Source organism: Trifolium pratense, linkage group LG6 (genome assembly GCF_020283565.1).
Source record: "Trifolium pratense cultivar HEN17-A07 linkage group LG6, ARS_RC_1.1, whole genome shotgun sequence".
Lineage (NCBI taxonomy): Eukaryota > Viridiplantae > Streptophyta > Magnoliopsida > Fabales > Fabaceae > Trifolium > Trifolium pratense.
Genome location: NC_060064.1, coordinates 4,788,777 through 4,812,244, shown reverse-complemented (window position 1 = coordinate 4,812,244; position 23,468 = coordinate 4,788,777). Strand labels below are relative to the sequence as shown.

General features: G+C 32.0%; 4 protein-coding genes across 5 annotated transcripts; 1 reads left to right on the top strand and 3 right to left on the bottom strand.

The window, feature by feature from the left end:
- Nucleotides 1-2,088: 2,088 nt before the first annotated feature.
- On the bottom strand, nt 2,089-3,878 carry LOC123889128. The gene is made up of 2 exons (XM_045938349.1): nt 3,484-3,878; nt 2,089-3,395 (listed from the first exon to the last, which is right to left on the bottom strand). The coding sequence occupies exons 1-2, from the start codon at nt 3,836-3,838 to the stop codon at nt 2,089-2,091; spliced, it is 1,662 nt and encodes a 553-aa protein (XP_045794305.1). The 5' UTR covers nt 3,839-3,878.
- Nucleotides 3,879-5,217: 1,339 nt separating this feature from the next.
- Nucleotides 5,218-8,486, top strand: LOC123890561 (rho GTPase-activating protein 2-like). Its single transcript, XM_045940197.1, has 4 exons — nt 5,218-5,757; nt 6,537-6,657; nt 6,765-7,115; nt 7,676-8,486. Exons 1-4 carry the CDS (start codon nt 5,441-5,443, stop codon nt 8,183-8,185), a joined length of 1,299 nt encoding a protein of 432 aa, XP_045796153.1. The 5' UTR covers nt 5,218-5,440; the 3' UTR covers nt 8,186-8,486.
- A 2,025-nt stretch (nt 8,487-10,511) lies between these two features.
- On the bottom strand, nt 10,512-11,298 carry LOC123891298 (WD repeat-containing protein 55 homolog). Its single transcript, XM_045941138.1, has one exon. The coding sequence runs from the start codon at nt 11,094-11,096 to the stop codon at nt 10,683-10,685; it is 414 nt and encodes a 137-aa protein (XP_045797094.1). The 5' UTR covers nt 11,097-11,298; the 3' UTR covers nt 10,512-10,682.
- Nucleotides 11,299-16,575: 5,277 nt separating this feature from the next.
- Nucleotides 16,576-22,977, bottom strand: LOC123891272 (RNA-binding protein BRN1). 2 transcript variants are annotated; one of them, XM_045941112.1, is made up of 9 exons: nt 22,523-22,977; nt 22,346-22,428; nt 20,172-20,223; nt 19,904-20,029; nt 19,716-19,795; nt 18,439-18,618; nt 17,182-17,518; nt 16,914-17,057; nt 16,576-16,836 (listed from the first exon to the last, which is right to left on the bottom strand). In XM_045941112.1, exons 1-9 carry the CDS (start codon nt 22,689-22,691, stop codon nt 16,709-16,711), a joined length of 1,299 nt encoding a protein of 432 aa, XP_045797068.1. In that variant the 5' UTR covers nt 22,692-22,977; the 3' UTR covers nt 16,576-16,708. The 2 variants fall into 2 exon arrangements, with proteins under 2 accessions (XP_045797068.1, XP_045797067.1); XM_045941111.1 differs by having other exon boundaries at nt 19,716-19,798; nt 22,523-22,893.
- Between the last annotated feature and the right edge of the window lie 491 nt (nt 22,978-23,468).

Below are 23,468 nucleotides of genomic sequence, written 5' to 3'. Positions count from 1 at the left end.
AGAATCTGGTAAAAAGGACCCATCTTATAAAAAAGTTGTATCCAATAATAAGAGGAAGCAATAAAAGAAAAAGATGATACAACTATTCGTTACAAGCCTAACACAATACTAATAATCTACAACGTACATAAAAATAGTACTAAGGGCTTTTTCTTCTTTTTTTCCCCCTCTTTTGCAACGGTCTTTCATAAATTCCAACTTTATTTTTTACTCAACTATGATTTATTTATTGGAATTTGGTAATTTATGATTGCACCACCATATAAGTCACCAAAAACACAAGTACAAAAGTGCTTAATGATTTGATCAAAAAAAAAAAAGTGGCTTAATGATATTCTATATTTTACTCATTAGATTTCATGATGTTGATGGTAAATCAAATCAAATTACTGTGTAAGTGAATTTGTATTTGTAATTAATGAAATATTAATTGATTAATTAAATTAAAAGTAAGCAAGTTTATAAGATTTGATATCCAAAGTCTAATCAATGAAACACCTGATGAATACATACGCCAAGTTTTTTTTTTTTCTTTTCAAGTAGTCTAATGGAGTGTCCGGAGTTCGAATTCTGACTCATGCACATATAGTGCGATATCCCTATCAACTGAGCTAAATTCACGGAGGACCACCAAGTTTATGTCAAAAAAAAAAGTTTGTTTCCTTAAAATTAAATTTCACTTCCATATTTATCACCTTTAGCAACTAAAACTAGCATGTAGCAAATGCTATTGGAATGTGATCCATGTTTGAACAAACCAACAAAACAAGATTCAATGAGGACAGATTCATTTCCTTTTTATTTGATCACTTAGCACATTCTTCATATCTACTTTTTGAGGCAATTGATTTCACATTAAATAAATCTTAACTAATTTTTCATGCCTACTCCCTCCGTCTATTGAGTCTATTCTACCATGAATGAATGATCCATGTATAAAAAAAATGTTCCAAAATGTTGATCCCTTTGATTTTTAAGGTAATACTCCCTCCGTCCCAAAAAGGATGACCCATTTGCAAAAAAAATTTGTCCCATAATACTTGAGCCATTTCAACTTTTTATATTATTTTTCCATTTTTACCCCTTATAAATGCTTTTGGAGAATCTACTTTTTGTAATCATTATTGGACAGAAAAGTGCCTTTGAGATCACAATTGTTGCTATCCATGCAAACTTTTTTTTTGGAAATTTCATTCTAAGTCCAGTAGCCGTAATACTCAATAGGTACTACTACTCTTAACATAAATGAGACCTGCTACTACTACTCTATGGAAATATGAAGAGGCAAGTCTTCTTATATATGAGACCTACTTCCTCCTTTGTTTACCGTATGAAAAATAATCTCGTTCCAAAATCATGTCTTTGGAGAGTGATGCAAATAAAGGTGGTGACATTGAAGTTGAAAGAGTAGAAGACTCTTTGGATAGTGATGCAAATGAAGGTGATGACATTGAAGTAGCAACAGTAGAAGACTCTTTGGAGAGTGATGCAAATGAAGGTGGTGACATTGAAATTGAAAGAGTAGAAGACTCTTTGGATAGTGATGCAAATGAAGGTGATAACATTGAAGTTGAAAGAGTAGAAGACTGAAGTTGAAAGAGTAGAAGACCATGATGATGAAAATGATGAAAATAACATGGCACATGGGTTGGATATAGATTTAAATTTGCCTGCCCATCATGATTTTGATTTGAATGAATTGCCTATTGAACATGATGAAGATTATGCAGAACGTGAAATCAAAGCAGAGGTGAATAGGATGTTGAACATTTTTGTTCCAACATTTTAAATATTTATGAAATATGTACTAGTAGTATTGTCAATCTGAATTTCATTTTTAAGCTACAATGTTACTGTACTTGTCATGGGTGTCTTTTTTTACCTTCATTGAATATAAATTTCTCATCTTGCATATGTTTCATATGCTGCATGTGTTGTTACGATATACAGTACAGTAAAAGAAATGGGAAGGAAAGAGTATTGAATAAAACATTGAAATATTAAATGTGCAAAACATTGAAATGGGAAGGAAAGATTGAATAAAACATTGATAAAATTTGCAGTAACGGTGATTAACATAAAATTATTCTAAATACTTGAGCACATCTTGCAAACTTTCAATCGGGTTGGGAGTTGTCCTCGACGTTCCAAACTTTCTTTCTTTAAATGTGGAGTTTTAAATTTGTTGGAACCTCTATTCTTCATGATTTCGATCATACACATCTGCAGACTTAAAAAAATTCGATTGGACTTCCATGGTGAAAATATTTCAAATGAATGTTCAACAGCTTTCACAAGTTCATCGATAGAGTTAGGCGACTCCGTATGTTGTATTGATTGAATAGCCCTAAAATATCCAAGATCTAACACATTTAAATCTGGAGAATTTGCCGGTTGATACATCAAGCGAATATCAAATCCATCTTGTGAAGCTGCTCGACAAAATTCTTCATCGTTAATATCAATGTGTGTTCTTGCATTATCTTGTTGAATAAAAATTGGATAACATCTATCCTCTCTTGGCCATTTTTCCTTGATGGCAGGTAAAACCTTTTCAATCATATATGACCTTATCACTTGTTTAGTAACTGAAGTTATTGGTTTGGTTTCTAGTGTTCCAGCTGCTCTGTTAACACTACTCCTTTTAGCCGGCTCTTCTGTGACTAAAGGAAATATACCAATTTTTCCATCAAATAGTACACGTTTCTCTGCATCAAACCTTGGACGGGCTGTAGCGGCTAAGAACATAACTTTTCCAATAAAATTTTTACTTTTACAAGTGCGTAATGGATCTTCTTCATCTGGTAGCAAATAATAATTCTGGGACTTCTTTGTCATTTGAAACCATTTCTCATCTATATGAATGATGTTATACATCCCTAAAAAAGTTGGATCATGAGGCAGCGAACTAGCATCAAGCATTGATATACAAAATTGCAATCGAGTTTTTTTGTTCTCTTCCCTTAAAAAAGGCTTCACGGCATTTGAATGCTTTCGTAAAACTCCCATCTTTAGATACCTATGCAAAGTGCTCTTACTCATATTCATTGCACTAGAAGTTGATCTAATAGACGTCCTTTTACGCATAGGAATATCACGAAGTCGATTAAAATCAACTTGAATTCTCTTACGACCAACATTTTTAGTTAGTTTGTGGGAAACATCAACATAGACACCAGAATTTCTTCCTTGTTTCCAAATACGCTGAATAGTGGATCTTGAAACTGAAAATTGTGATTTAACCATATCAATGGCCCCTCTTATAAGTCTTCCTTCAACACTCTTACCCAAAAGAGTATTATATATCGCCATTCTATCCTCATTACACAAACTTTTCTTTCTTGTTGGTGCTTGTGTTACTTGTGAACTTGTAACATCATCGACACTATCTTCTTCTGCAAAAATGAAGTAAATTAATTGAATCAATAAACACATTCCAAAAATAAGTGTGTAGTAATACCATAGAATTATTTTTATACATACCCAAATGTGAATCTGATGGATACATTATGTCTTCTAGCTCATCATCATTGAAGTCAAAAGATTGTGATGAAGAACGTGAATCTGATGGATACTCACTGTTATTTGAATTTGATTGTTGCATTATGTCTCCTACTTGTTCATCATCTTCCATGACTGGCTCATCATTTAAGTCAAAAGGTAAACAACCTCTTGATGAAGAACATTGAAGTATTGAAGTGGATGGACTTTGAATGAAACCAACATCTAACTCTTCTATATTAGCATTCAAATCTGGTATATAATATTCTTGTCTTTCTTGGTTGCCTTCATTAGAATTGATAATATTTTCATTTAAATCTATTTCTCTCATAGACATTTTCTAACTTTGTTTTGAATTAGTGTGTTACCATTACTGATCATGTTTATATAGAATTAATTTGGTGGGAAATTTAAATTGACAATGAAAATTTGGCACAAGGAAAATGGCGGTTTACCAAAAGAAAATTAAAATTTGGCATTTTGTTTTGGTAAAATACAACAACCGTTCAGCTTGTTCTTTGCTTTGCAAAATCTTTCCACTACTCTATGTACTCTCCATTCTATATCCTCATTAAATTCAATTGGTTGGAGTAGTAATACGTGATAGTAGTAGCTTTTTGTATTGGTTGTAGATAATCCTGCTAAAGTTACTTTTCAGCAGCAAAAAGACAGCTTTTTATCAATGCTTTATTTTAACAAGAAAAACAATCATTCCTTTTTAAAATTGGATTTTAGTATAAAAATTAAATATAACAAGGGTAATTTGGTAAAACTAATATTATCTCTCATTCACTCCTACACTTTTCTTAATATGTGTGAAATGAGCAAATAGGTCATCCTTTTTGGGACGGAGGGAGTAATTGATATTCACCGGTCCCTTATTATAAGCCCCTATTGGTATTTTTCACTACTTGTTTTTACATTTTTATTCTCTAATTAATAATATCTCCGTCTCAAATTATAAAGTAGATCATACACTTGAATTGTATCATTTAAATGTGTTTTAACAGCCCAAGATTCTCTTTCGACAATTGGTACAATCATTTTACGCAAATTGTGAGTTATTTTACAAAATTATTCTTCATTAGTGATACAAAAAAAATAAATAAAAGAAAAGAGAATACTGATAGTTAAGAATATAATAGACAAATGTAATTATCTACTATGCATAATTTAGAAATATTTGACATTAATATTTCATTGATTGTAAAACGGCTTATAATTTAGAATAATTATGCATTTATGGTAATTATCTTTTGTTTTGCTATTCAAAAAGGATTAGCGACGCAATTTATTACTCATTTGTTTTCATTCATGTGTAATTATTCTATTAATGAAAAATATTATTAGCCATTATGTACAATGGAAGTATTTTTTTATTTTATTTTACTGAGAGACTTGATTAAATAACAATGATTAGTAACAATAATTTAATAAAAGTTCTAGACTTAGTAAATTATGATTTTAATTTCTTTTTATAACATTTTATATTTTTAAGATATTGAAGGTACAAATTTAAAAATAAAACTTTCTTATAAGTACAGTACCCAGAAAAAATGTATTGAGATCTAAAACCAAAATTATGATTAGCTCGATAATAATGGTACTAGTATTTAATTTGACTAGAAGCTTAATTAATTAATGTAGTGTGGCAGGTAGAATTAAATGTGTGACCACAATATAATACTAAAAGGGCAAAAATGTACACTCAACTCAAGATGGAACTGTTGATAAAGTTAACCAAAATTTGAAAAGCAAGTGGCCGTTGAAGTTCACAAGAGAAATACAAGAGCCTTCAAAACCAGCACACAAAAAACAAACAACACCATCAATTCAATTACTCACACACACAACCCAACAAAATAAACAAAACAACCTCAAATTCAAATTTTTGTCTCTATACTCTATAAGAGATATTGTTTGTGTGGAGAAGAAGAAGATGAGAGGACCAGTGATGGTAACAAAGAGTGGTGGATGTGGTGGTGGTAGTGGTTTCAAAGGAAAAAGAGGAAACAACGGCGGCAGCGAAGAAGTGTCGCCGGCGGCTTTAATGTTGGCTGCTTTGAAGAAATCAATGGTGGCTTGTAGTGTGGAGAGTCCTGACGATGTAATCTCAGCCGTTCATCATCCTATGGAGATTGGTTGGCCTACAAACGTTAAACATGTTAGTCATGTTACGTTTGATAGGTTTAATGGGTTTTTGGGTCTTCCTCTTGAGTTAGAGGTTCATGTTCCTGTTCCTGTTCCCAGTGCTAGGTAACCATGTTTTATTTTTATTTTTTTGTTTTATTTTTATTTTTGTAACCATGTTATCTATATAAATCTCCCACGACTAATTTCTGTCGGAAAACCTATAGCTCAAACCCGAGATTTTACTTAAAGGGATCTAAATCAGATTTGATTCTGACAAAAAAAAAATGTTAATTTCTAATTTAGTTTTGTAACATTTCAAATGGGGTTTGATTAAAATGTAAAAATTTCCTTTTTTATATTTAATTTTTGGTGGGTATGATTTTATTGTCGATGGGTTTGTATGTGTCTGTGAGTAAATATATCCGGTGAATTTTGTTTATATTTTGTCACGGAGGGAGCATGAGTTACCACTGGGTGGAAATTATCCTTCAATGAGGTTTTTTTCAGTTGGTTTGGTGGGAAAAAAGTGAAGTTAAAAGTTAATTAAATGGTTGTATTAAAAGCCAAGTTATTAAGATTTGCCTTTTTTATGATGAAAAGTTTCCATAACGGATATGTAGGATTTGAAAAGTTCAAATCAATGTTTTCTTAGACTTTTGTTGTTTGTGCCTATACTTTTTCATAAATTAAAATTTAAGCCGTTTTCTGAGACTATTTAAAACAAGTTTCTTTGATTTATAATTGAGGATCTATACTCATAAGCATTAACTTTTAGAATTTCTGATATAATTCATTGAACTATATATACTTTTCATTATGAATTATGAACCAATTGATCTAATTAAGCTATGTCAAATTTTTATCCATATTCTGAAGTGATTTGTGATCATGAATACTTGCAGTGTTAGTGTGTTTGGTGTCTCAGCAGAATCAATGCAATGTTCTTATGATTCAAAAGGAAACAGTGTCCCAACTATTCTGCTACTAATGCAAGAGAGATTATACTCACAAGGAGGACTAAAGGTAACTACAAAATTTTATGATATTATTTTGTCACTTTTTTCAGATTATGTGATTAATTATAATTTTTTTTTTATCATTTGTTTCTTAATTAATTAATGAATTTTCAGGCTGAAGGAATATTTCGTATAAATCCCGAAAACGGTGAAGAGGAACATTTAAGGGAGCAATTGAATAGTGGCATAGTGCCAAATGACATTGATGTTCATTGTTTGGCTGGTTTAATAAAAGCATGGTTTAGGGAACTTCCTTCTGGAGTATTGGATGGACTTTCACCTGAGCAAGTTCTTGAATGCAACACAGAAGAAGAATCTGTTGAGCTTGTGAAGCAGCTGAATCCAGTTGAATCAGCTTTGCTTAATTGGGCTATTGAACTTATGGCTGATGTTGTAGTTGAAGAGGAGTATAATAAAATGGATGCTAGAAATATTGCAATGGTTTTTGCTCCAAATATGACTCAGGTATGTGTATTAGCTTGATTTTTTGTGTGTATATCTCAAGTCGAGTGAGATCCAATTGAGCGTCCAACACTTTTAGTGTGTGTTTGGTTTAACGGTAGAGATAAACAAAAGTGATTCCAGTCACAAAATTGATTTGATCTCTAGAATTGTTTCTAGTTTGAAGCTAGAGTTTGTAGTTTTTGACTAAAAACGTGATTTTTACACTCAAATTTATCGTTTAACTCACTTCAATGTGGATATATCCAAACATAGACCACATCACTGAGCGCGTGTTTGGTATCACTGTGGCTCGCTGTGATTTAGGTAAACTCACTGTGATACTAAACATGCACTAGGATCAATTTGTAAAATCAATTCATTCAAACTCAATTTTGTCACCGCAGAACCAAACACACACTTAATGTTGTTGCATTTCCTTCCATAATCGAATTCTAACCTCAAGCTTATGTCATCTCATCGAAAGCGTCATTGAGTTGTCCAATAGTTCTTTCTATTAGAACTTTAAAGTATGAACTTTTACATGAACTTTTCCATTTATAATCTTTGTCTCATGAAAACAGATGTCTGATCCGCTAACTGCTCTAATGCACGCGGTCCAAGTGATGAATTTACTAAAGACACTGATATTGAAGACACTTCGAGATCGCGAAGAATCAGCAACATCAGAATATTCATCCATGTCATCTCATTCATCAGAAGATGATGACTATGATAGTCAACAAGAAATGGATACCAGTGGTGAAATGAAAAGGGCCAAGTTAGATTATGATGATCATGTTGATTACAATCACAACATTGAAGAAGTTGCATCTGTAAGTGAAATAGAGGAATGTCTGGATGATGTTAAGACAAAACGATTCGCAGAAGAGTTAGAGAGTCCTACTAAAACTGAGGATTCCTGTCTGAGTTCTAGTTATAGAGACGGCTCGACGACAACTCTAACTGCTGAGGGATCAAATGCTGACACAACAAGTAGTCCATCAATAGAAAGTAAAGAAACCAATGATGTGGAGATGGTAGATAAATTTACTGATTCTGTTTCACTTTTGCCTTTGTTTGCATCTAGTTAAGAATTTAAGCTTTTCTTGTTGTGAGGAGTGTTTTTTTTAGGTTAATTGTTTTAAGTTTTTTGTTTACAAGCAAGGTTGCTTGTATATATTTGATTAGTAGTATAAGGATTAGGAAGTGTTTTGCTTGTTTTGGATTGTAGTGGTTATGTTCAGTTTAATGCTGAATTTGACCTTATTATGTTAGAAGTTGTACTTGTTTGATGAATTGTTAGGGACTAGGGAGATTGATTAAACCTGAAAATGGTGTTTATGTTTTTCATGATCAAAATGTTATGGTTTCATTTATGTTCGATTCTTGTCACAATGTGTTGAGTTTGCTCTTTAAATTACGCAACTTACTTTAAAATGTATGACTAATACATCAATCATTTGATTTTCTCACTTTACGTTCGATACTATGTATAACGCGTTTGAAAATTTTAAAAATTACTACATTGCTTGTATCTAATGCAAACTATCTGCTTGGTAATTTCTATAAAAAAGAATCGGTGGCTGAAATTCCATTATATCATTAAATCGATGAGAGAATTCTCTTTAATTTATCATCATGATGTGATATTTTTTTTTTGAAGAAGCTAAATTAGCCCACCCAAATTGGCACCAGAGAGAATCGAACCCCAGACCTCAAGAGGAGCACACTCTCAGGTCTCAAGCCAATACCAATGCACCAACCCAAGTGGTTTTGCAACTATTGTTATTCACTAAAAGCATTGCTTTGCTTATAAAAATAAAATCTAAAAGCATAGAGTACTTAAGAATTTGATTAAGGTGGGAGGACTTTAAATCAACGTGGGGCCATACTAAACCCAAATATTAGTAATTTCTAACCATTTAATTAAACTTGCCGCCCACATGTGCTATGTCTTCCCCATCTAACATTCAGAGAAAATCAACACAGTGAAATTCACCTAACTTTCTTGAATCTCCTTAAAGCAAGGCACATTAACATTCAAACATCCAATGTAACCTAACTTACCTAAGCAACAAATTCTGTAACAAGATTATTAGAAGTGTGTGCTATTACATGATTAAGCTATGCACATATCATAGTAGCACCATTGATTTACACTCTATGATGCACTGAAACACTGACATTAAATATGACACTGACATTAATATTGACATGTCTACACTTATACTGATTAAATAAATGCAAATACGTACAGTATTGTTGATGTGGTGTCAGATACTTACCGACATATATCGGACACCAGACTCATATTTGATCTAAAGTGTTTCTGCTACATATATTTATATGTCAATAAACATGTCAATCTGAAAGTGTTGGTATTACAAAGAAGTATTCAAGTGAGAGAGTCGGGGTTCGAACTCCGGTCAATCAAGACTGTTGGAACATGATGAAGGAATAAGAGGAAACTTGGTATTGAAGTAAACACATTTGTTAGAACCATGTGTAGTGTGAATTGAAAAAAGGCTCTTTGAGTCCCACATTGGAAAAATCACACCACTTGGTAGTGTTTATATACCACAAGGTGGCAATCCAAGGGTGTGCCCTTGGGGTACCCACTTTTGTAAGAAAGGGAGACCACACACAATGTCGAATATCACACACGCGCGCCGCCGCCGTCCGACCGGCCGGCTCGGGCCGGGCTTGGGTGATATATTAATTTTTTTAATACTAAGAAAAAAAGAAATTTTTGAATTTTAAATTTCTTTTATGTGTGTCCCTTATTTTTGTGCCACGTTTGGAACTTTGACTGAGCAAATTCAGCTCCTGAAAATCCTCTGATTCCATTCTCCCTGCTTGCCTATAAATACTACTTATTTTCTTCAGTTTTTACACACTTTTCTTTTTCTCTGCATTCTGAGAAAACTGCTTTCTTTCCTCTCTATTTTTTTCTTCTTCGAAATTATTTCTTGTTGTTTCAAATTTGAACGGTTATCAACCGTAGAATTGATATTCGTATATCAATAGAGTGGTCCGATATTTCGTACCATATTTGGTGTTATTCTGGCCGATACTACAGTGCAGTAGTTCATCGGTATTTATTTGATAAACGGCTGTTTTATCCTGGGGACTTCGCGGTTGATATACTACAGTGCACTTCTTCGAGTAGTTCCGCGAAACGTCTTAAAGAAAGCGACCTAGTACGCGACTCAGCCAATAATTTGTTTCTTTGCCAATTTTGAAAATTCGTTTTTTTCTGTTTTTATAAACTCAGTTAAACCGTTTTACAACAAAGACGTCTAGTCTAACAATTTCGACAGTTTTTTATCGGTTGAGCTAAGACTTGTGAATATCATGGCAACATATGAACAAAGTATGATCAATTATAGAACAAAGTACATAAACAAGATATGAAACCTTGAATGAATAGAAGAAATCATGAAATATGGTGTGAACTGTTAATAAACGATAAATAGCATAGATACAATTGAAAGCTTTCATCTATATGATGCTATATGCTTCTAAGTGATTCTTAGAAATACATAACAATGATTTAGAAAGAGATTAAAAAATCAGAACAATATAAAATCAAGATGCCAAACAAGCTTCCCAGAACAACCTATTCTTTTCCATCTCATCTACAAATTCTTTATCTGAAGATGAAGAATCATCAGAAACATAGGACTTATAGTTGTTCTGTTCTTGCATCTCATCATCATCTTCACAATATGAAGAACCATAAACATTTACATCACAACCTTTCTTATTCTTCTCAACATCATCATCATCATCATCATCATCATCATCATTCCAAGACTCACATACCTTGAATTCAGCAGCATTATCATGGCAACAAGATTGAGCATCATCATCATCTACACTACCAAATTCATCCATATTTGGATCATTAGAATCAACTTCTGAGTCACCAATAGCCTCAATAAGCATGTAAGAAGAAGGAACATGATTATGATCAGATTCATAAGAATCTTTCATGTCCATTTTAGAATGGACTTGAAATTGTGCCACAGTTAGAACCAATATACAACTATTATAATAATTATAATCACAAGGGTATTTTTAATACTAATAAAAAAAAATTAGTAACTTGTTTAATACTACTTTATTGTGAAAGTGACTAGGTAATGATTCAAAATCTTGGATGGGACTTAGTAAGTATCATGATTATTAAAGGAGATGGATTTGTCACAATTTTTGTCACGCTCTTCTAGAGGGTATAATATGGATGTAAACTTAACTTGTCCGATAGAACAATAAGGACATGTTCCAACACTTTTCTAGAAGAAGACATGAATGACCATGAATTGAAACATTGAATTATTATATTTAGGATTATGTCTCATGAGTGTTTTAATTAAAAATATTGGTTAAAGAATTTTTAATTAAAAAATATGACTAGTATATTTAATAATTTGATAATTTTGAAAATATTTCATTTTTTTTTAACAAGGTTAGTTTACATTTTTAATTATTCAATGAATATGTTTATTGAATTCAGTTCATGAATGCTTTTATAGTGTACTCCGTATCAAATACTCCATGGAGTATCTAAACCTCTTTTAGGGTAGATTTTGACTATTTAATTTGTTTCCATGGTGTTAAATTCAGGGTTCTCTCTAGTCAAATTGGATGAATTCAAGAGTAAGTTAGGAATCAAAGAAAGAGACTGTCCGAGTCTAAAAAATCTGCTGATTATTGTTTTTATAATTAATTATTGTCAAATTACTTTTGAGAAGGAAAAAAAAAGTGAAGAGAAAAGTAGAGAGAAAATGAAGAAAAAAATCCAGTTAAAAAGATAAAGAATAATGGAATTTATAAAGATGTGTACAATATATTTTTACAAAGTATATGTTTATCTCTATCTTTTTTATATTTTTTTAAACTTTTCACACATTTCAAAAATATAAAAAAATAAAAAAAATACATGATAAGACTTTGCTAGAATTTAGATTAAAGATTTTGTAGTGTTGTGCGTGAGTTTTAGTATTGTTTGTCACTTCGTCTAAAAAAATTATAATTAAAAAGTCTCATTTTTTTTTTGGCAAAAGGATAACAAGTTCATTTATGGGAAAAAAATAGTTCTCTTTTTTGACATTAAAAAAATTTATATGAAATCACTTTAAAAATAGGGTTAATAGCAATTTTATTTTCTATCATTTGAGTTAGTTTTGGTTTTCTCCCTTGTGGTTTATTTTTTTTTATAATTTCACCCTTGTAATTTGAAGATTCCTTATTTCTAATCCCTTAAAAATTACAGAGGTCAACTTAAAACTCGCCTAAATTGTACGGGATAAAAGTGTTATTAACCCTTAAAAATATTGCTCAAAGAAATTTAATGTAATGTGTGTAGAGTGTATAGCATTTTATATGTACCAAAAAAAAAAGAGTGTAGCATTTTATAAGATACAACATTTGATAATTTTATTTTATTTTTATTTTATTTTTAAATATACTATGTTTTGAATTATTTTCCGTCTTTAATTCTTTAATAAATATTCTTGGACTACTAAGGAATGTCCATTTCTTTCTTGGTACTTTTTTTAAAGAAATTTCCTACCTAGTACTTGGAATATCTCAACCCCTTTTAGGGTTGTTTTTTACTCTGTTTTCTTCCAAAGGTTTTAAGATTCATGAATCTTGAAACTAGTTGCATGGATACGAGACTAATGACCACTGTATACTAGGAAGTAGGAATCCATTTCAAGAGACCGACCGAGTCTAATAACTCATGTTTATTTTGAGAGAAAATGAGAAAAGAAAAGTAGAGAGAAAATGAGGAAAAAGAAAACGATATTTTCACTATTAGGCATGTGAGAAAAGACCAATATTTAAGGATTAAAATAATATTCATGCAAAAATAATTCTAATCTTATTAGATGAAAATAAGATAAATATAAAAATTAATTCAAATATACTACAATTTTATTTTTATTTTTTGACGAGAAATATACTACAATTTTGAAAGGTTATAAAAGTTACTTAATAGGTAATTAATGCCAACAAATTTTTAAGACGCATAAAGTAGATTCTTCCATGCAACCAATTATTTTCTTTTATACATAGGTGACACAAATATCAAACTCCTAACATTTTTTTTTTATGAGTCAAAATCTCTTACCACTTATATCATTTTCCATTTTAAAATTTTGTCTTCTTTGAAAGTTAAGACGACGTGTTAGTGTAAAGGAACTTACTTATTTTAGGGTAAAGCTAGCATCAGATTGAGTTTGGTCAGTTTCGAATTAAAAATTATAAACTCATAAAATTGCAACCTCTTAATTTGAACTTATTCTGATCGTCTACATCTTCAGTTTGTTTGAGTATCATATCTTATAGGTGACAAATAAATCGAATCGGATTTAACTAGTTAGATTGAAATTTAGTTGCTAAATCTAAAATTCCATTGATCCCTAAACAAGGGTTAACATTGTTAGTTGAAGGTTTAAAATAAAATTAGAATTAAGGAAAACCCAAATGGTAAGTTGTTTTGTGACGCTATTTATATCCACGATTCACGTTATTTCCATGTTTGATAATGGTGACACTAATACACGCTATGGACTGCATAGCCTACATGAAACTAATTAAGGCAGCCAACTTAGAAAAATCTTTGGTCACTTTTGACCTATACTGTACAGTAGTATATTATTTTCAGTGTTCTACACCAGTTTTGGAAAAGGAACACGGTTCAACGTAGGAGCTAAACCACCTAGTTAATTAGTATGCTTTCCATTATAAGAAAAATCAACTAATTTCAAACTATTAAGGGCTTTGGTAAAAATAGCGGTTAGCCGATAAATTAGCTTATCTTATAGTTGATGGCTAATAGTTTATAACCGATGATTGATAAATTAATTGAAATGTTTGATAAAATTAGTGGTTCAATTGACCGATAAATGTAAAATGATATAAAAGGATATTTTTGATTGAAGAGGAGTGCTAGCAACACACTCTTTAACAAACACACTCTAACACACTATCTTCTATTGATTAAATTTTATATGGATCTCATAAAAGTTATATGGGTCCACATTTTTTTATGGGACCAACGTGAATTTCAACAAATAAAAGAGAGTGTGTTGCTAGCATTCAATAAATTTGATTGAAATATTCAATAAAATTTATATCAGATTAATACTCTTTAAATACTTAGAATTTTATTAATTTAATAAATATATCTTTCATAGATTATTATATCTTTCATAATTTTCACATGTTCAAATCTTACATGTAGTTGAACACCTAAAAAATATGATTAACCGCATTTAAATTTATGGTTAATAAAGTTATATTGATGGTTAATGAGTTTAAACAGTTTTTTTTTTTTTTTTATAAATGAATTTAAGCAATTGTTATACAGTATTTACTAATTATCCACTAAACTTAAATAACCACTTAAATTTTTGTTCACAAAAAGTTATCTAAATTTAAGGAACAGAAATCATTTCTCTTTTCATCATGTGGTTTGAAGATTTTTGTGTGAAAAGTTAATTTTCTTCTAGCATATGTTTTTCTAAACTTTTTACCCAACAGCACCCTGTTTGGAGTTATTTTTTCTTCTAGCATTATGAAAATGAAGGTCAAAAACGACAAATTACAATTTTTTTACCATCTGTATCCAGTCCATTGTACTTCTTAATCTGGTTCGGGGATCAGTTCTAACATTAAGTTGTTCCAACTCCCTCCTGATTACAGTTGCGAATGATCGAACTGTAATCCTCCATATCAAATTTTTCATCAATTATCACCGAACCAACTATTGATTAATTAAAAGGAGAGTAGACATTGAATGTGAAACATGGGTGCTCATTGAGTTGAGTTGGGAGAAAATTTAAACAAAATGGGACCACGGTTGGTGGGTGGCCACTCGTTTCTTAAAACAATGAAACTTATGATAATCAATATGCTTGACTTTTGTGGCAGACAGACAATCTCTTAAGCGTGTGGGTTATTGCCATTGCCATCAGCTAATCCTATGATGTCTGTCTTAAACAAACTTAAACAAGTACTCCCTCCGTCCCAAAATATAAGCAAAAAGTGGTCAACTAAAGTGGATGTATTTGGTTAAAAATTTAGTCCAAATACATCCATTTTGGTTGACCACTTTTTGCTTATATTTTGGGACGGAGTAGTATTTGACGTTCATGTCTTTTTATTTTTTGAACAATGACATTTTTTATACTAGTATATCTCATATGCAACTAAATAAACTAACCACTCAATAGGCGTGTACGTGGGCCGGATTGGGTTGAGTTTGACCAAAACTAAAACCCGAACCACATAGTGTACTTCGGTTTGGGTCTAGTAAAATAATCACCCGTTATAACATTGGGCCGGGTTGGGTAAATTCACTAAATTCCGGGTTGGATTGGGTTGAGTAGTGGGTTATCCAAATTATTTTTCTATTTTTTTATATTAAATATCTAAATGTCGAATCATTATATTTTTTCATAAAAATAACTCAACCATTCTATTTTCTTAAAAAATAGTGTAACTTTTTTCACTATAAAAAATAATAACTCATGTTTTGTGTAAATCCACTAATTTACGGATTGAATAGTGTGTTATCCAAATGTTTTTTTTTTACTTTTTTTAATATCAAATGACTAAACGATGAATAGTGCGATTAATTATCATATTTGTTTATAAAACTTATTCAATCTTTTTATTTTCATAAAAAATAGTATAACTTATTTTCAATATAAAAATATTTAATAATCAGATGGCAAAATCTTTAGTATTTTCATAAAAATTATTTCAAAATACATAGCACTAGTGGGTCAATGGTTTTTTTTTTGTTGGGTCCGATTTTACCCGAAACCCGATTTTCTTTATAGGTTTTCCATTTTTGAAATTCATATCCACCCACTAGCCCGACCCGTCCCACTTTTTTGGGTTGGATTGAGTGGGTTTGACCGGATCGATCGAATTTGCCCAATCCATGTACACCCCTAATTGACTCAATATAGCTTAAATTTATTTAAGAGATTAACCTATTTCAACGCATATCTTTTCATAACCACCGGTTCGGTTTGAGAATAAACCCCAACCAATTGGTTAAGAAACCAAATTGTTAGGAATGAGAATATTTCTGTCAAGAGAGAAACATGCACCATTTGTGTCACACATTGTAAGTTCATGATTTATGACTAATGAGATTGAAATAGTCATGCATTTACTTTCTTTTTTTTGACACAAAGTCATGCATCTACTTCATGGTTTTTGTTGCTCTTGACAAATGAGTATATTCTTACGTATTTTTCTGGAAATTCTACATATTGACTTTACATCAAATAGTTTTAATAGATATAAATTCATTAATGTGAATGTGATAACACGATTTGAATTAGTTCTACTCTAAAGAATAAAAAAGTGTGATTAGGTAGTAGTCATTTACCAAGGGTGGTTAGGTTGGATCTTGGAATGAAACTCAAAAGAATAATACAATTAATAGGCATTGTGAGGGAAAAATCAATAAATTAATAATCAATGTCTACATAAACTTTAATGTTACAGAAATTACAAATTGTATTAACATTAGACTTGTCATGAATTACAATGTAAATTATACAAAACTCAATTGTTCATTTTCATCAGTAAGGTTTACCGGGTTTGTTGTCCCTCTTATGCTGAACCTTTAATTTCTTACCTCCTAATTGGTATCCATTCATCATACTAATGGCAGATTGAGCAGCTTCTGGGGAATCATAGCTTACAAAGCCTGCAAATGAGAGTTCATCAAACATAGATTCCACACAAATTACATCAAATTCATTACTAAAAAGAGCAGAGGTTTACCAAAACATTTGCTGACTCCGGTTGCTTTGTCAACAAAAACTTTAGCACTCAAAACTCTACCAAATGGTTGAAAAGCATTAGCAAGCTCTTGATCTCCAAATTCTTGAGGTATGTGATAGATAAATAGATTCGCGCCAGGTGGTCCTAATTGAAGATAGAGTAATATTTATTGTTGTAAGGAAAAAATAGTTATGGTAAAAATATAAATATATCAATGTGCATTGTATGTATTCATTTAAACTCGAGCACATGTAAGATTATAAGTAACCTTCAATCTGACCACCGCCAGAATTTCTGCTGGACCCTGATGATGTAGCGGAGTTGCCATTTCCACCAGAAGGCGAAACAGAACCAGGAGGACTATTCATAGGCCTTGGACTAATCATTCCTCCAGGATATGCCATTGGATGTTGTAGACCTGGCACAGCAGGATAAGATCCAACATAACTTGCAGGAGGCACATGATAGTTTCTAGGATTGATATTGGGGCCAAGATCAGGCCGCAATGCATTTCCTTGATTCATGTGGGGCATCATATTGTGGTAACCGGGTTGATTCTGCATTGGCGGCATGCGGTACGGCATGAGCCCAAAACCTCCAGGAGCCTATCAAGAGAAAATTATTATCACAAATATCTCGTCAATAGTTTAGTCATGGAAATTAACATAAATTAAAAAAGAGATTAAAGAATATGTACTGACAGGGTAACTTATTTTTACATTGTCATCCAATCAAAACTCATGTTTCAGCCATGCCATATTAAATCAATTTAAATGAATTAAAATAACAAATAACTGTCTAATCTCTCACGATCTGTTAATCTTCCTCCCCATCACACCCTTATCTGCATCTCTCCTCCATGCTCCTCTCTCTTTGCTTTGTGTGTGGCTTCTGCAGGCCTTTCTCCCTGCTGCTACCGCCGCAAAATAATGGCTCCTTCCTGTTTTCTATCTATAGGATTTATAAACATTCACGAACCATGCCTTGTCAGAAAATCTATTTCTGATTCGCTCGGTGGTGAATTTCAACAGTGATGGAGACTTCTTTAAGGAATGAGAAAAGGTGCTTATTTCCTATTGAGGGTTGTGTGTGGTGGGGTGGGGTGGGGCTAGCCCTGCTACCCAGATTGTTCTTCCCTCTATTTTATTCCTTTTATTTTATTTAGGTAAATGGAGGAAAAGAGGTAAGCACAAACAGAGGGTGAAAGACAAAGAGAATAAGAACTGGATGACTATTATTAATCATCATACTCATAGACGGCGATGAGAGAACCACCCTCACGGAATTGGGAATCAACAACATCAATTTTATATTTTATGACTATTATTAAACTGCGTTGTGACGTGCCAAATGATTTTATGGTGATTGGATGCATGTGCAAAGTTTGTCTTACACTGACAGTGCATATTCATTACACTCTTAAAAAATATTTATGATTTTTGAATGGATGACAATATTATATGGTGAAGAACTGCATAAATAAATTAAGAGGAAACAAAAGCTATAGCAGTCTAATAGAACAAACCTGATAACCATAACCATTATATGGAGGAACATAACCCATAGGCATGGCTCCAAACAATGAAGGATGCTGAGAATCAGCGTGTCCCACATTTGAAGCTTGAGACTGTGCTTTCTGAGCTCTTCGGGCTTGTCTTTCCTTTTCAGTATCAGCCCATTTGACAACTAAAGGAACACTTGAACCCTATACATAACAAAATAAATATCAGGTTGAATTCGTATGAATTAATATATTTGTCAAGTCAGCGCTATCACTCAACTTTTGTCATGTATGTGTAGAGAACATAAAAACCAAATGACAATAATGACTTTTAAGTCATAAAAACAAAAGACATAAAAAAAAGTGTCTAGATGAAGTTAAGAATTTCAGCAGTAATTTTGTTTCAAGACTGGTTCGCCAAGAGGGAAAGTATTTTTCTGGAAAATCCCACTCCAGTGGTTGTGAAATAAAAAGATGCTGGTGCAAATCAATTCAGGCATATTTTTGCGAGCTCGTGAGCTTTAATTCATATATCTTATCTTTTTCATACATTATAATTATATATGTTGACCAAAACAGTGCACAAGGGTTTGTGCATGGGTAACAATTCCAATCTCGAGATTTATTCAGCTCAGGCTGATTTATTGCAAACATGTAACAACAAGCTTAACAAGCTAGAACTTGAATTTCCCTTTCCAAGCTTGGACTCAGTTCGATTGTGTAATATAAATAATGATCAACGGGTCAAGCTTAGGCAAGGAACATTATCTTGTACAGGCCAATGTGGGAAACAAGCCCACCATTAGGTTTCCAATCTGAGACAAGGATACAAAATTGAAATAAAATTGCAGGTCTACAATGAAACCTGAACATGATTAAATGTTCACTTTCGCTCACCAACATGATATTGTGGCTGAATGACGCTTGAAGGTCCAAAATACTGCAAAGACCATTTACAACTGAAATTGTAATCGAGTTTAAAGGCATGTACTTTTCCATTCTAGCAGATACAAGGAACCAAAAGCATATTATATAATCCAAAATAACCCACTCATGCCATCTTAGTCAGCGTTTCAGCTATAATTGCACTCATTGTATCAATAGAATTACATGTAGTGTCACTAAATTGCTAAATGGTATACATTAGATCTAATTCTCTTCATCCCTCCTTTAATAAAGTACTAATAGATGAAATTTTTAAATACATACACTATATTACACAATTAACTTGGCTACAACAAAAAATATAAAAATAGGATTAAAATTTAAAAATTCAGGCGATGATTTTAATAAACACGCACCTCCATTTTGTGCTTTCCATTGATTGCCTCCAAAGCAGCAAGAGCTTGTTCTTTGGTTTCGTACTTCAAAAATGCACAACCTACTACAACATGGCAAAAGAACTATTAATAATCCTTGTAAATTGTGATTAATAAAAGCTAAAACCCTGACAGAATAAAGAGTGAATTAAGCTGCAAAATCAACACACCTTTACTTGTCTGCTGAGAACCTCTTAAAATTTGTAAATCCTTTATAGTTCCATACTTGGAGAAAAGTGCAGATACTTCAACTTCAGAAACGTTCTTTGGAAGCATGCCAATGAAGAGTTTGTGTTCTGGATTCAAGGACAACAGATAATTACTTATGAAGGCATGTCTTCAATATAACAACAAAATTTCAGCACATGAATCTCAAAAATTGTTTGCTGATTAAAAATATTTCAATTTATTTAAATGAGTAATAAAAATATTTCATACCTAATCTTTCCAACTCGCCATCTGCATACTTCACTTGCAATGGACTAGATGCCTGAATTAGAAACAAAAAACATGGATTTCCAATCAGAACCAGAATAATGATACGATATAACATAGTAATTAAGAAATAAAATTCATAACATCAACGCTTCAGTGCTCTACGGAAAGCCTTAGATTGGATAATCAAGAAATCAAAATTTTCAATGTTATTCGGCTTTCTATGCATATTTGGACCACAACTACTCGAAGAATCAACAAACAAAACTTATCATGCACACAGAAACCAAAATTTGGATATTAGTGACATCCTAAAAATGGAGCATATATGGACACCTGTCAGATAAGAGAGATGCTAAATGGTGCGACAGGCTTCGACGAAATTGCACGATACCCATTATATTTACTTACGTGTTTATTAATTAGTGCATTGTGCAGCAATGCTTATGAGTTTTTAAAAATTAAAATAAAATAAATAAGACAATTAAATATATTTTTGATACTTATAATTAAAATCTAAACTTAAATATATATTTGAAATATTGTAAACATCTTTAGTTTTTTTTTTTTTTTTTTCATATTGGGATAAATTAGTCCCTTTATTTTCTTTTAAAAAAGTTCGGTATCTGGTCAAGAACCGACAAATTGAAGGGGACTAATCTCATCGTTCACTTGCAGTGATTCCATTTAAAGTTAGAGCTTTGCTATGTATGGACTAGCCAACCAAAATTAACATCAGAGATAATCGAACCTAAACTTTGAGAGGGGCACATTCCAAAGTCTCAAGTCAATGGCCACGTCCGCTTCCGCTCCGAAGAGGAAGGTTTGGATCTTTCAATCTTATGTCGTGAGGGATGTGACCGACCAACCTCAAGTAGGTTAGCCCCTCTATTATAATGAGTTAGAGTCTTGGAGACTAATTTACTCCAATATGAAAATGTAAGAGACTAATTTAAATTTTATTTTGATTAAAAATTAAATTGAGCCATTGAAAAAAAAGTTTAAGTTGAAAAAGAGATCATATTATGTTGAAAAAGCAAGCCAGGACCAGGTGCATTAAACGTATATTTTAAGAGAGTATAATTCATTAATTCGTCGGTTTCAACGAAAAAGTTTTCGCACACTTTAGCATTTTTCGTCAGATAATATAAGTCATTCATAGATCACTAGGTCATGAGTCCTAAAGTCCTAAAATTGCAACGAAAAACAAATAAAAGCCAATTGTCAAAACAATTTTGTTAGACCAACCGAAACTCCGAAGTCAGATTCCTGGATGACAATAACAAACAATTGTGTCACCACATTTTCCATACCACAATTCTGTCACCAAACTTAATTTTAGAATTTTCTACTTGCAAAATCTTTAACACCCTATTTTCTTGGACAAGGTTTCATGCACTAATTTAATAGGTCTAGCAAATTTACCCCTTCATCTTTATTTCCTCAACAATGCTTCACTTTTTCATCAAAATAACAAACTCGTCCCACCCAGCCTATGTAGTACTTACACTTCGGATTGAAGACATGTCAGCTGTCCGACACGATACCGACAAACAAGTTTTTTTTTTTCACAACTAGTATTCGGCCCACTGGACCACCTAATCTGGTTCGGGGGTCCGTTTTGGCATCAAGTCCAGCCCCGTCCCGATAGCAGTTGCGTTGCGGGGAATCGAGCCGTGGTCCTCCCTACCAAGTCCAACGCCGACCGACAAACATGATTACATTTAACCACTTTGTTTTCTTAAATTATTATCCGGTGTCTACGTATCAGTGTAATGTCCAATGTATAATGCTTTATATCTTCGGACGAGTGACCAATAAGAAAAGAAGCAAAATAACCTAAAATGTGAAACACTAGGGTATGGGGGGAAGACATTAAAAACAGTAAGAGTGAGTGAAGTGTGTTACCCAAATATAGTAAATAAGCACAAAAACATAAATTGCTAAAATTAGACAAAAGGTATATATAGACCAATTAAGACATTCATTACTAGTAAAAGTAAAAAGCTATAGTAGTCGTCACAAAGCTATTTATAACAAAATCATTGAATTCAATTGAATAAAAACGGATCACATTCAAAGAATAATAACTAACAACATAAAAACAAAACAAAAATTAAATTAAAAACCCGATAACAGAACTAACTCCCGAAACAGATTAAAATTACTAAACTCACCCCGGGTAACGTTTTCTTATTGTGACAGGCATTAACGGCCTTATCAGCTTCATCTCTAGAAGGACAAATCACGAAACAACAACCTACAAAAAAAATAACAGAAAAATTAGGGTTGAAAAAGGGAATAAGCGGAGAATGCGAGATTTGAAGAGAAATAGAGAAGAAAAAATAAAGAACCTCGAGAAGCGCGAGTAGCTTTGTCTTTGATGATGTTGACTTCGTCAACTATAGCAAATTCTTTGAACAATGTAAGTAATTCATCTTCAGTCATGTGTTTAGGTACTTGACCTACGAACAATTTCACACTCTCTTCGTTAGATTTACTCTCTTCCTTCGTTTCCGCCATTAATGTTTCTCTCTCTCTCTAATGCGCTTACACGAACGAAGTTTCGCACTAAACACTACGAATCTCTCTCTCTTTCTGTGAGATTTTGAGAGTCGTCGATGGAAATTGAGAAGGTACTTTTCTCTCTCTTTCTGGATGATGAGAAATTGAATGATGGTGAATTTGGATCTTCAATTTGTTGTTGTTGCATAATGTTATAATTGAAATATATTTTTCTAATTTTAAATTATTAAAAAAAAACTAATGTTCGAGACATTTTTCTTTATTTAATTACGATTATGCCACTGGCTTGTCAAGTGGATTGGACACAGTGCTGTATGTCTAGCTGTCCTCAATATACTTCCTTAGTTGGCAAATTATTAGTATATTCTTTTGTAGATTAGATAAGTTTTTTTTGAAAAAAAATTAAAAAATACTATAAGTGGTGATGAAAAACCTAACAAATGTTGATTTTTCTAATTTTTTTAATTTGTTTGACTTATTTAGGGGAGCAAAAAAATTAAGCAAAGGAAGGAAAAAAAATCATTTTAATATATATATATATATATATATATATATATATATATATATATAAGTATAGTATGGAAAAAAAATGAAATATTGAGCATATGCAACTTGAACCTTTTTGGGCTTGTCATTTATCACATGAAAATGTAGTTTGGGTTTGACAAATATACTTCCTCCAAAATAATATGAGCAGTGGCAATTTATTTAGTTTTGAATTCAAATTGGAGTTAATGTGTCTAGATTCAACATTATTAATATTTATCGGTTGAC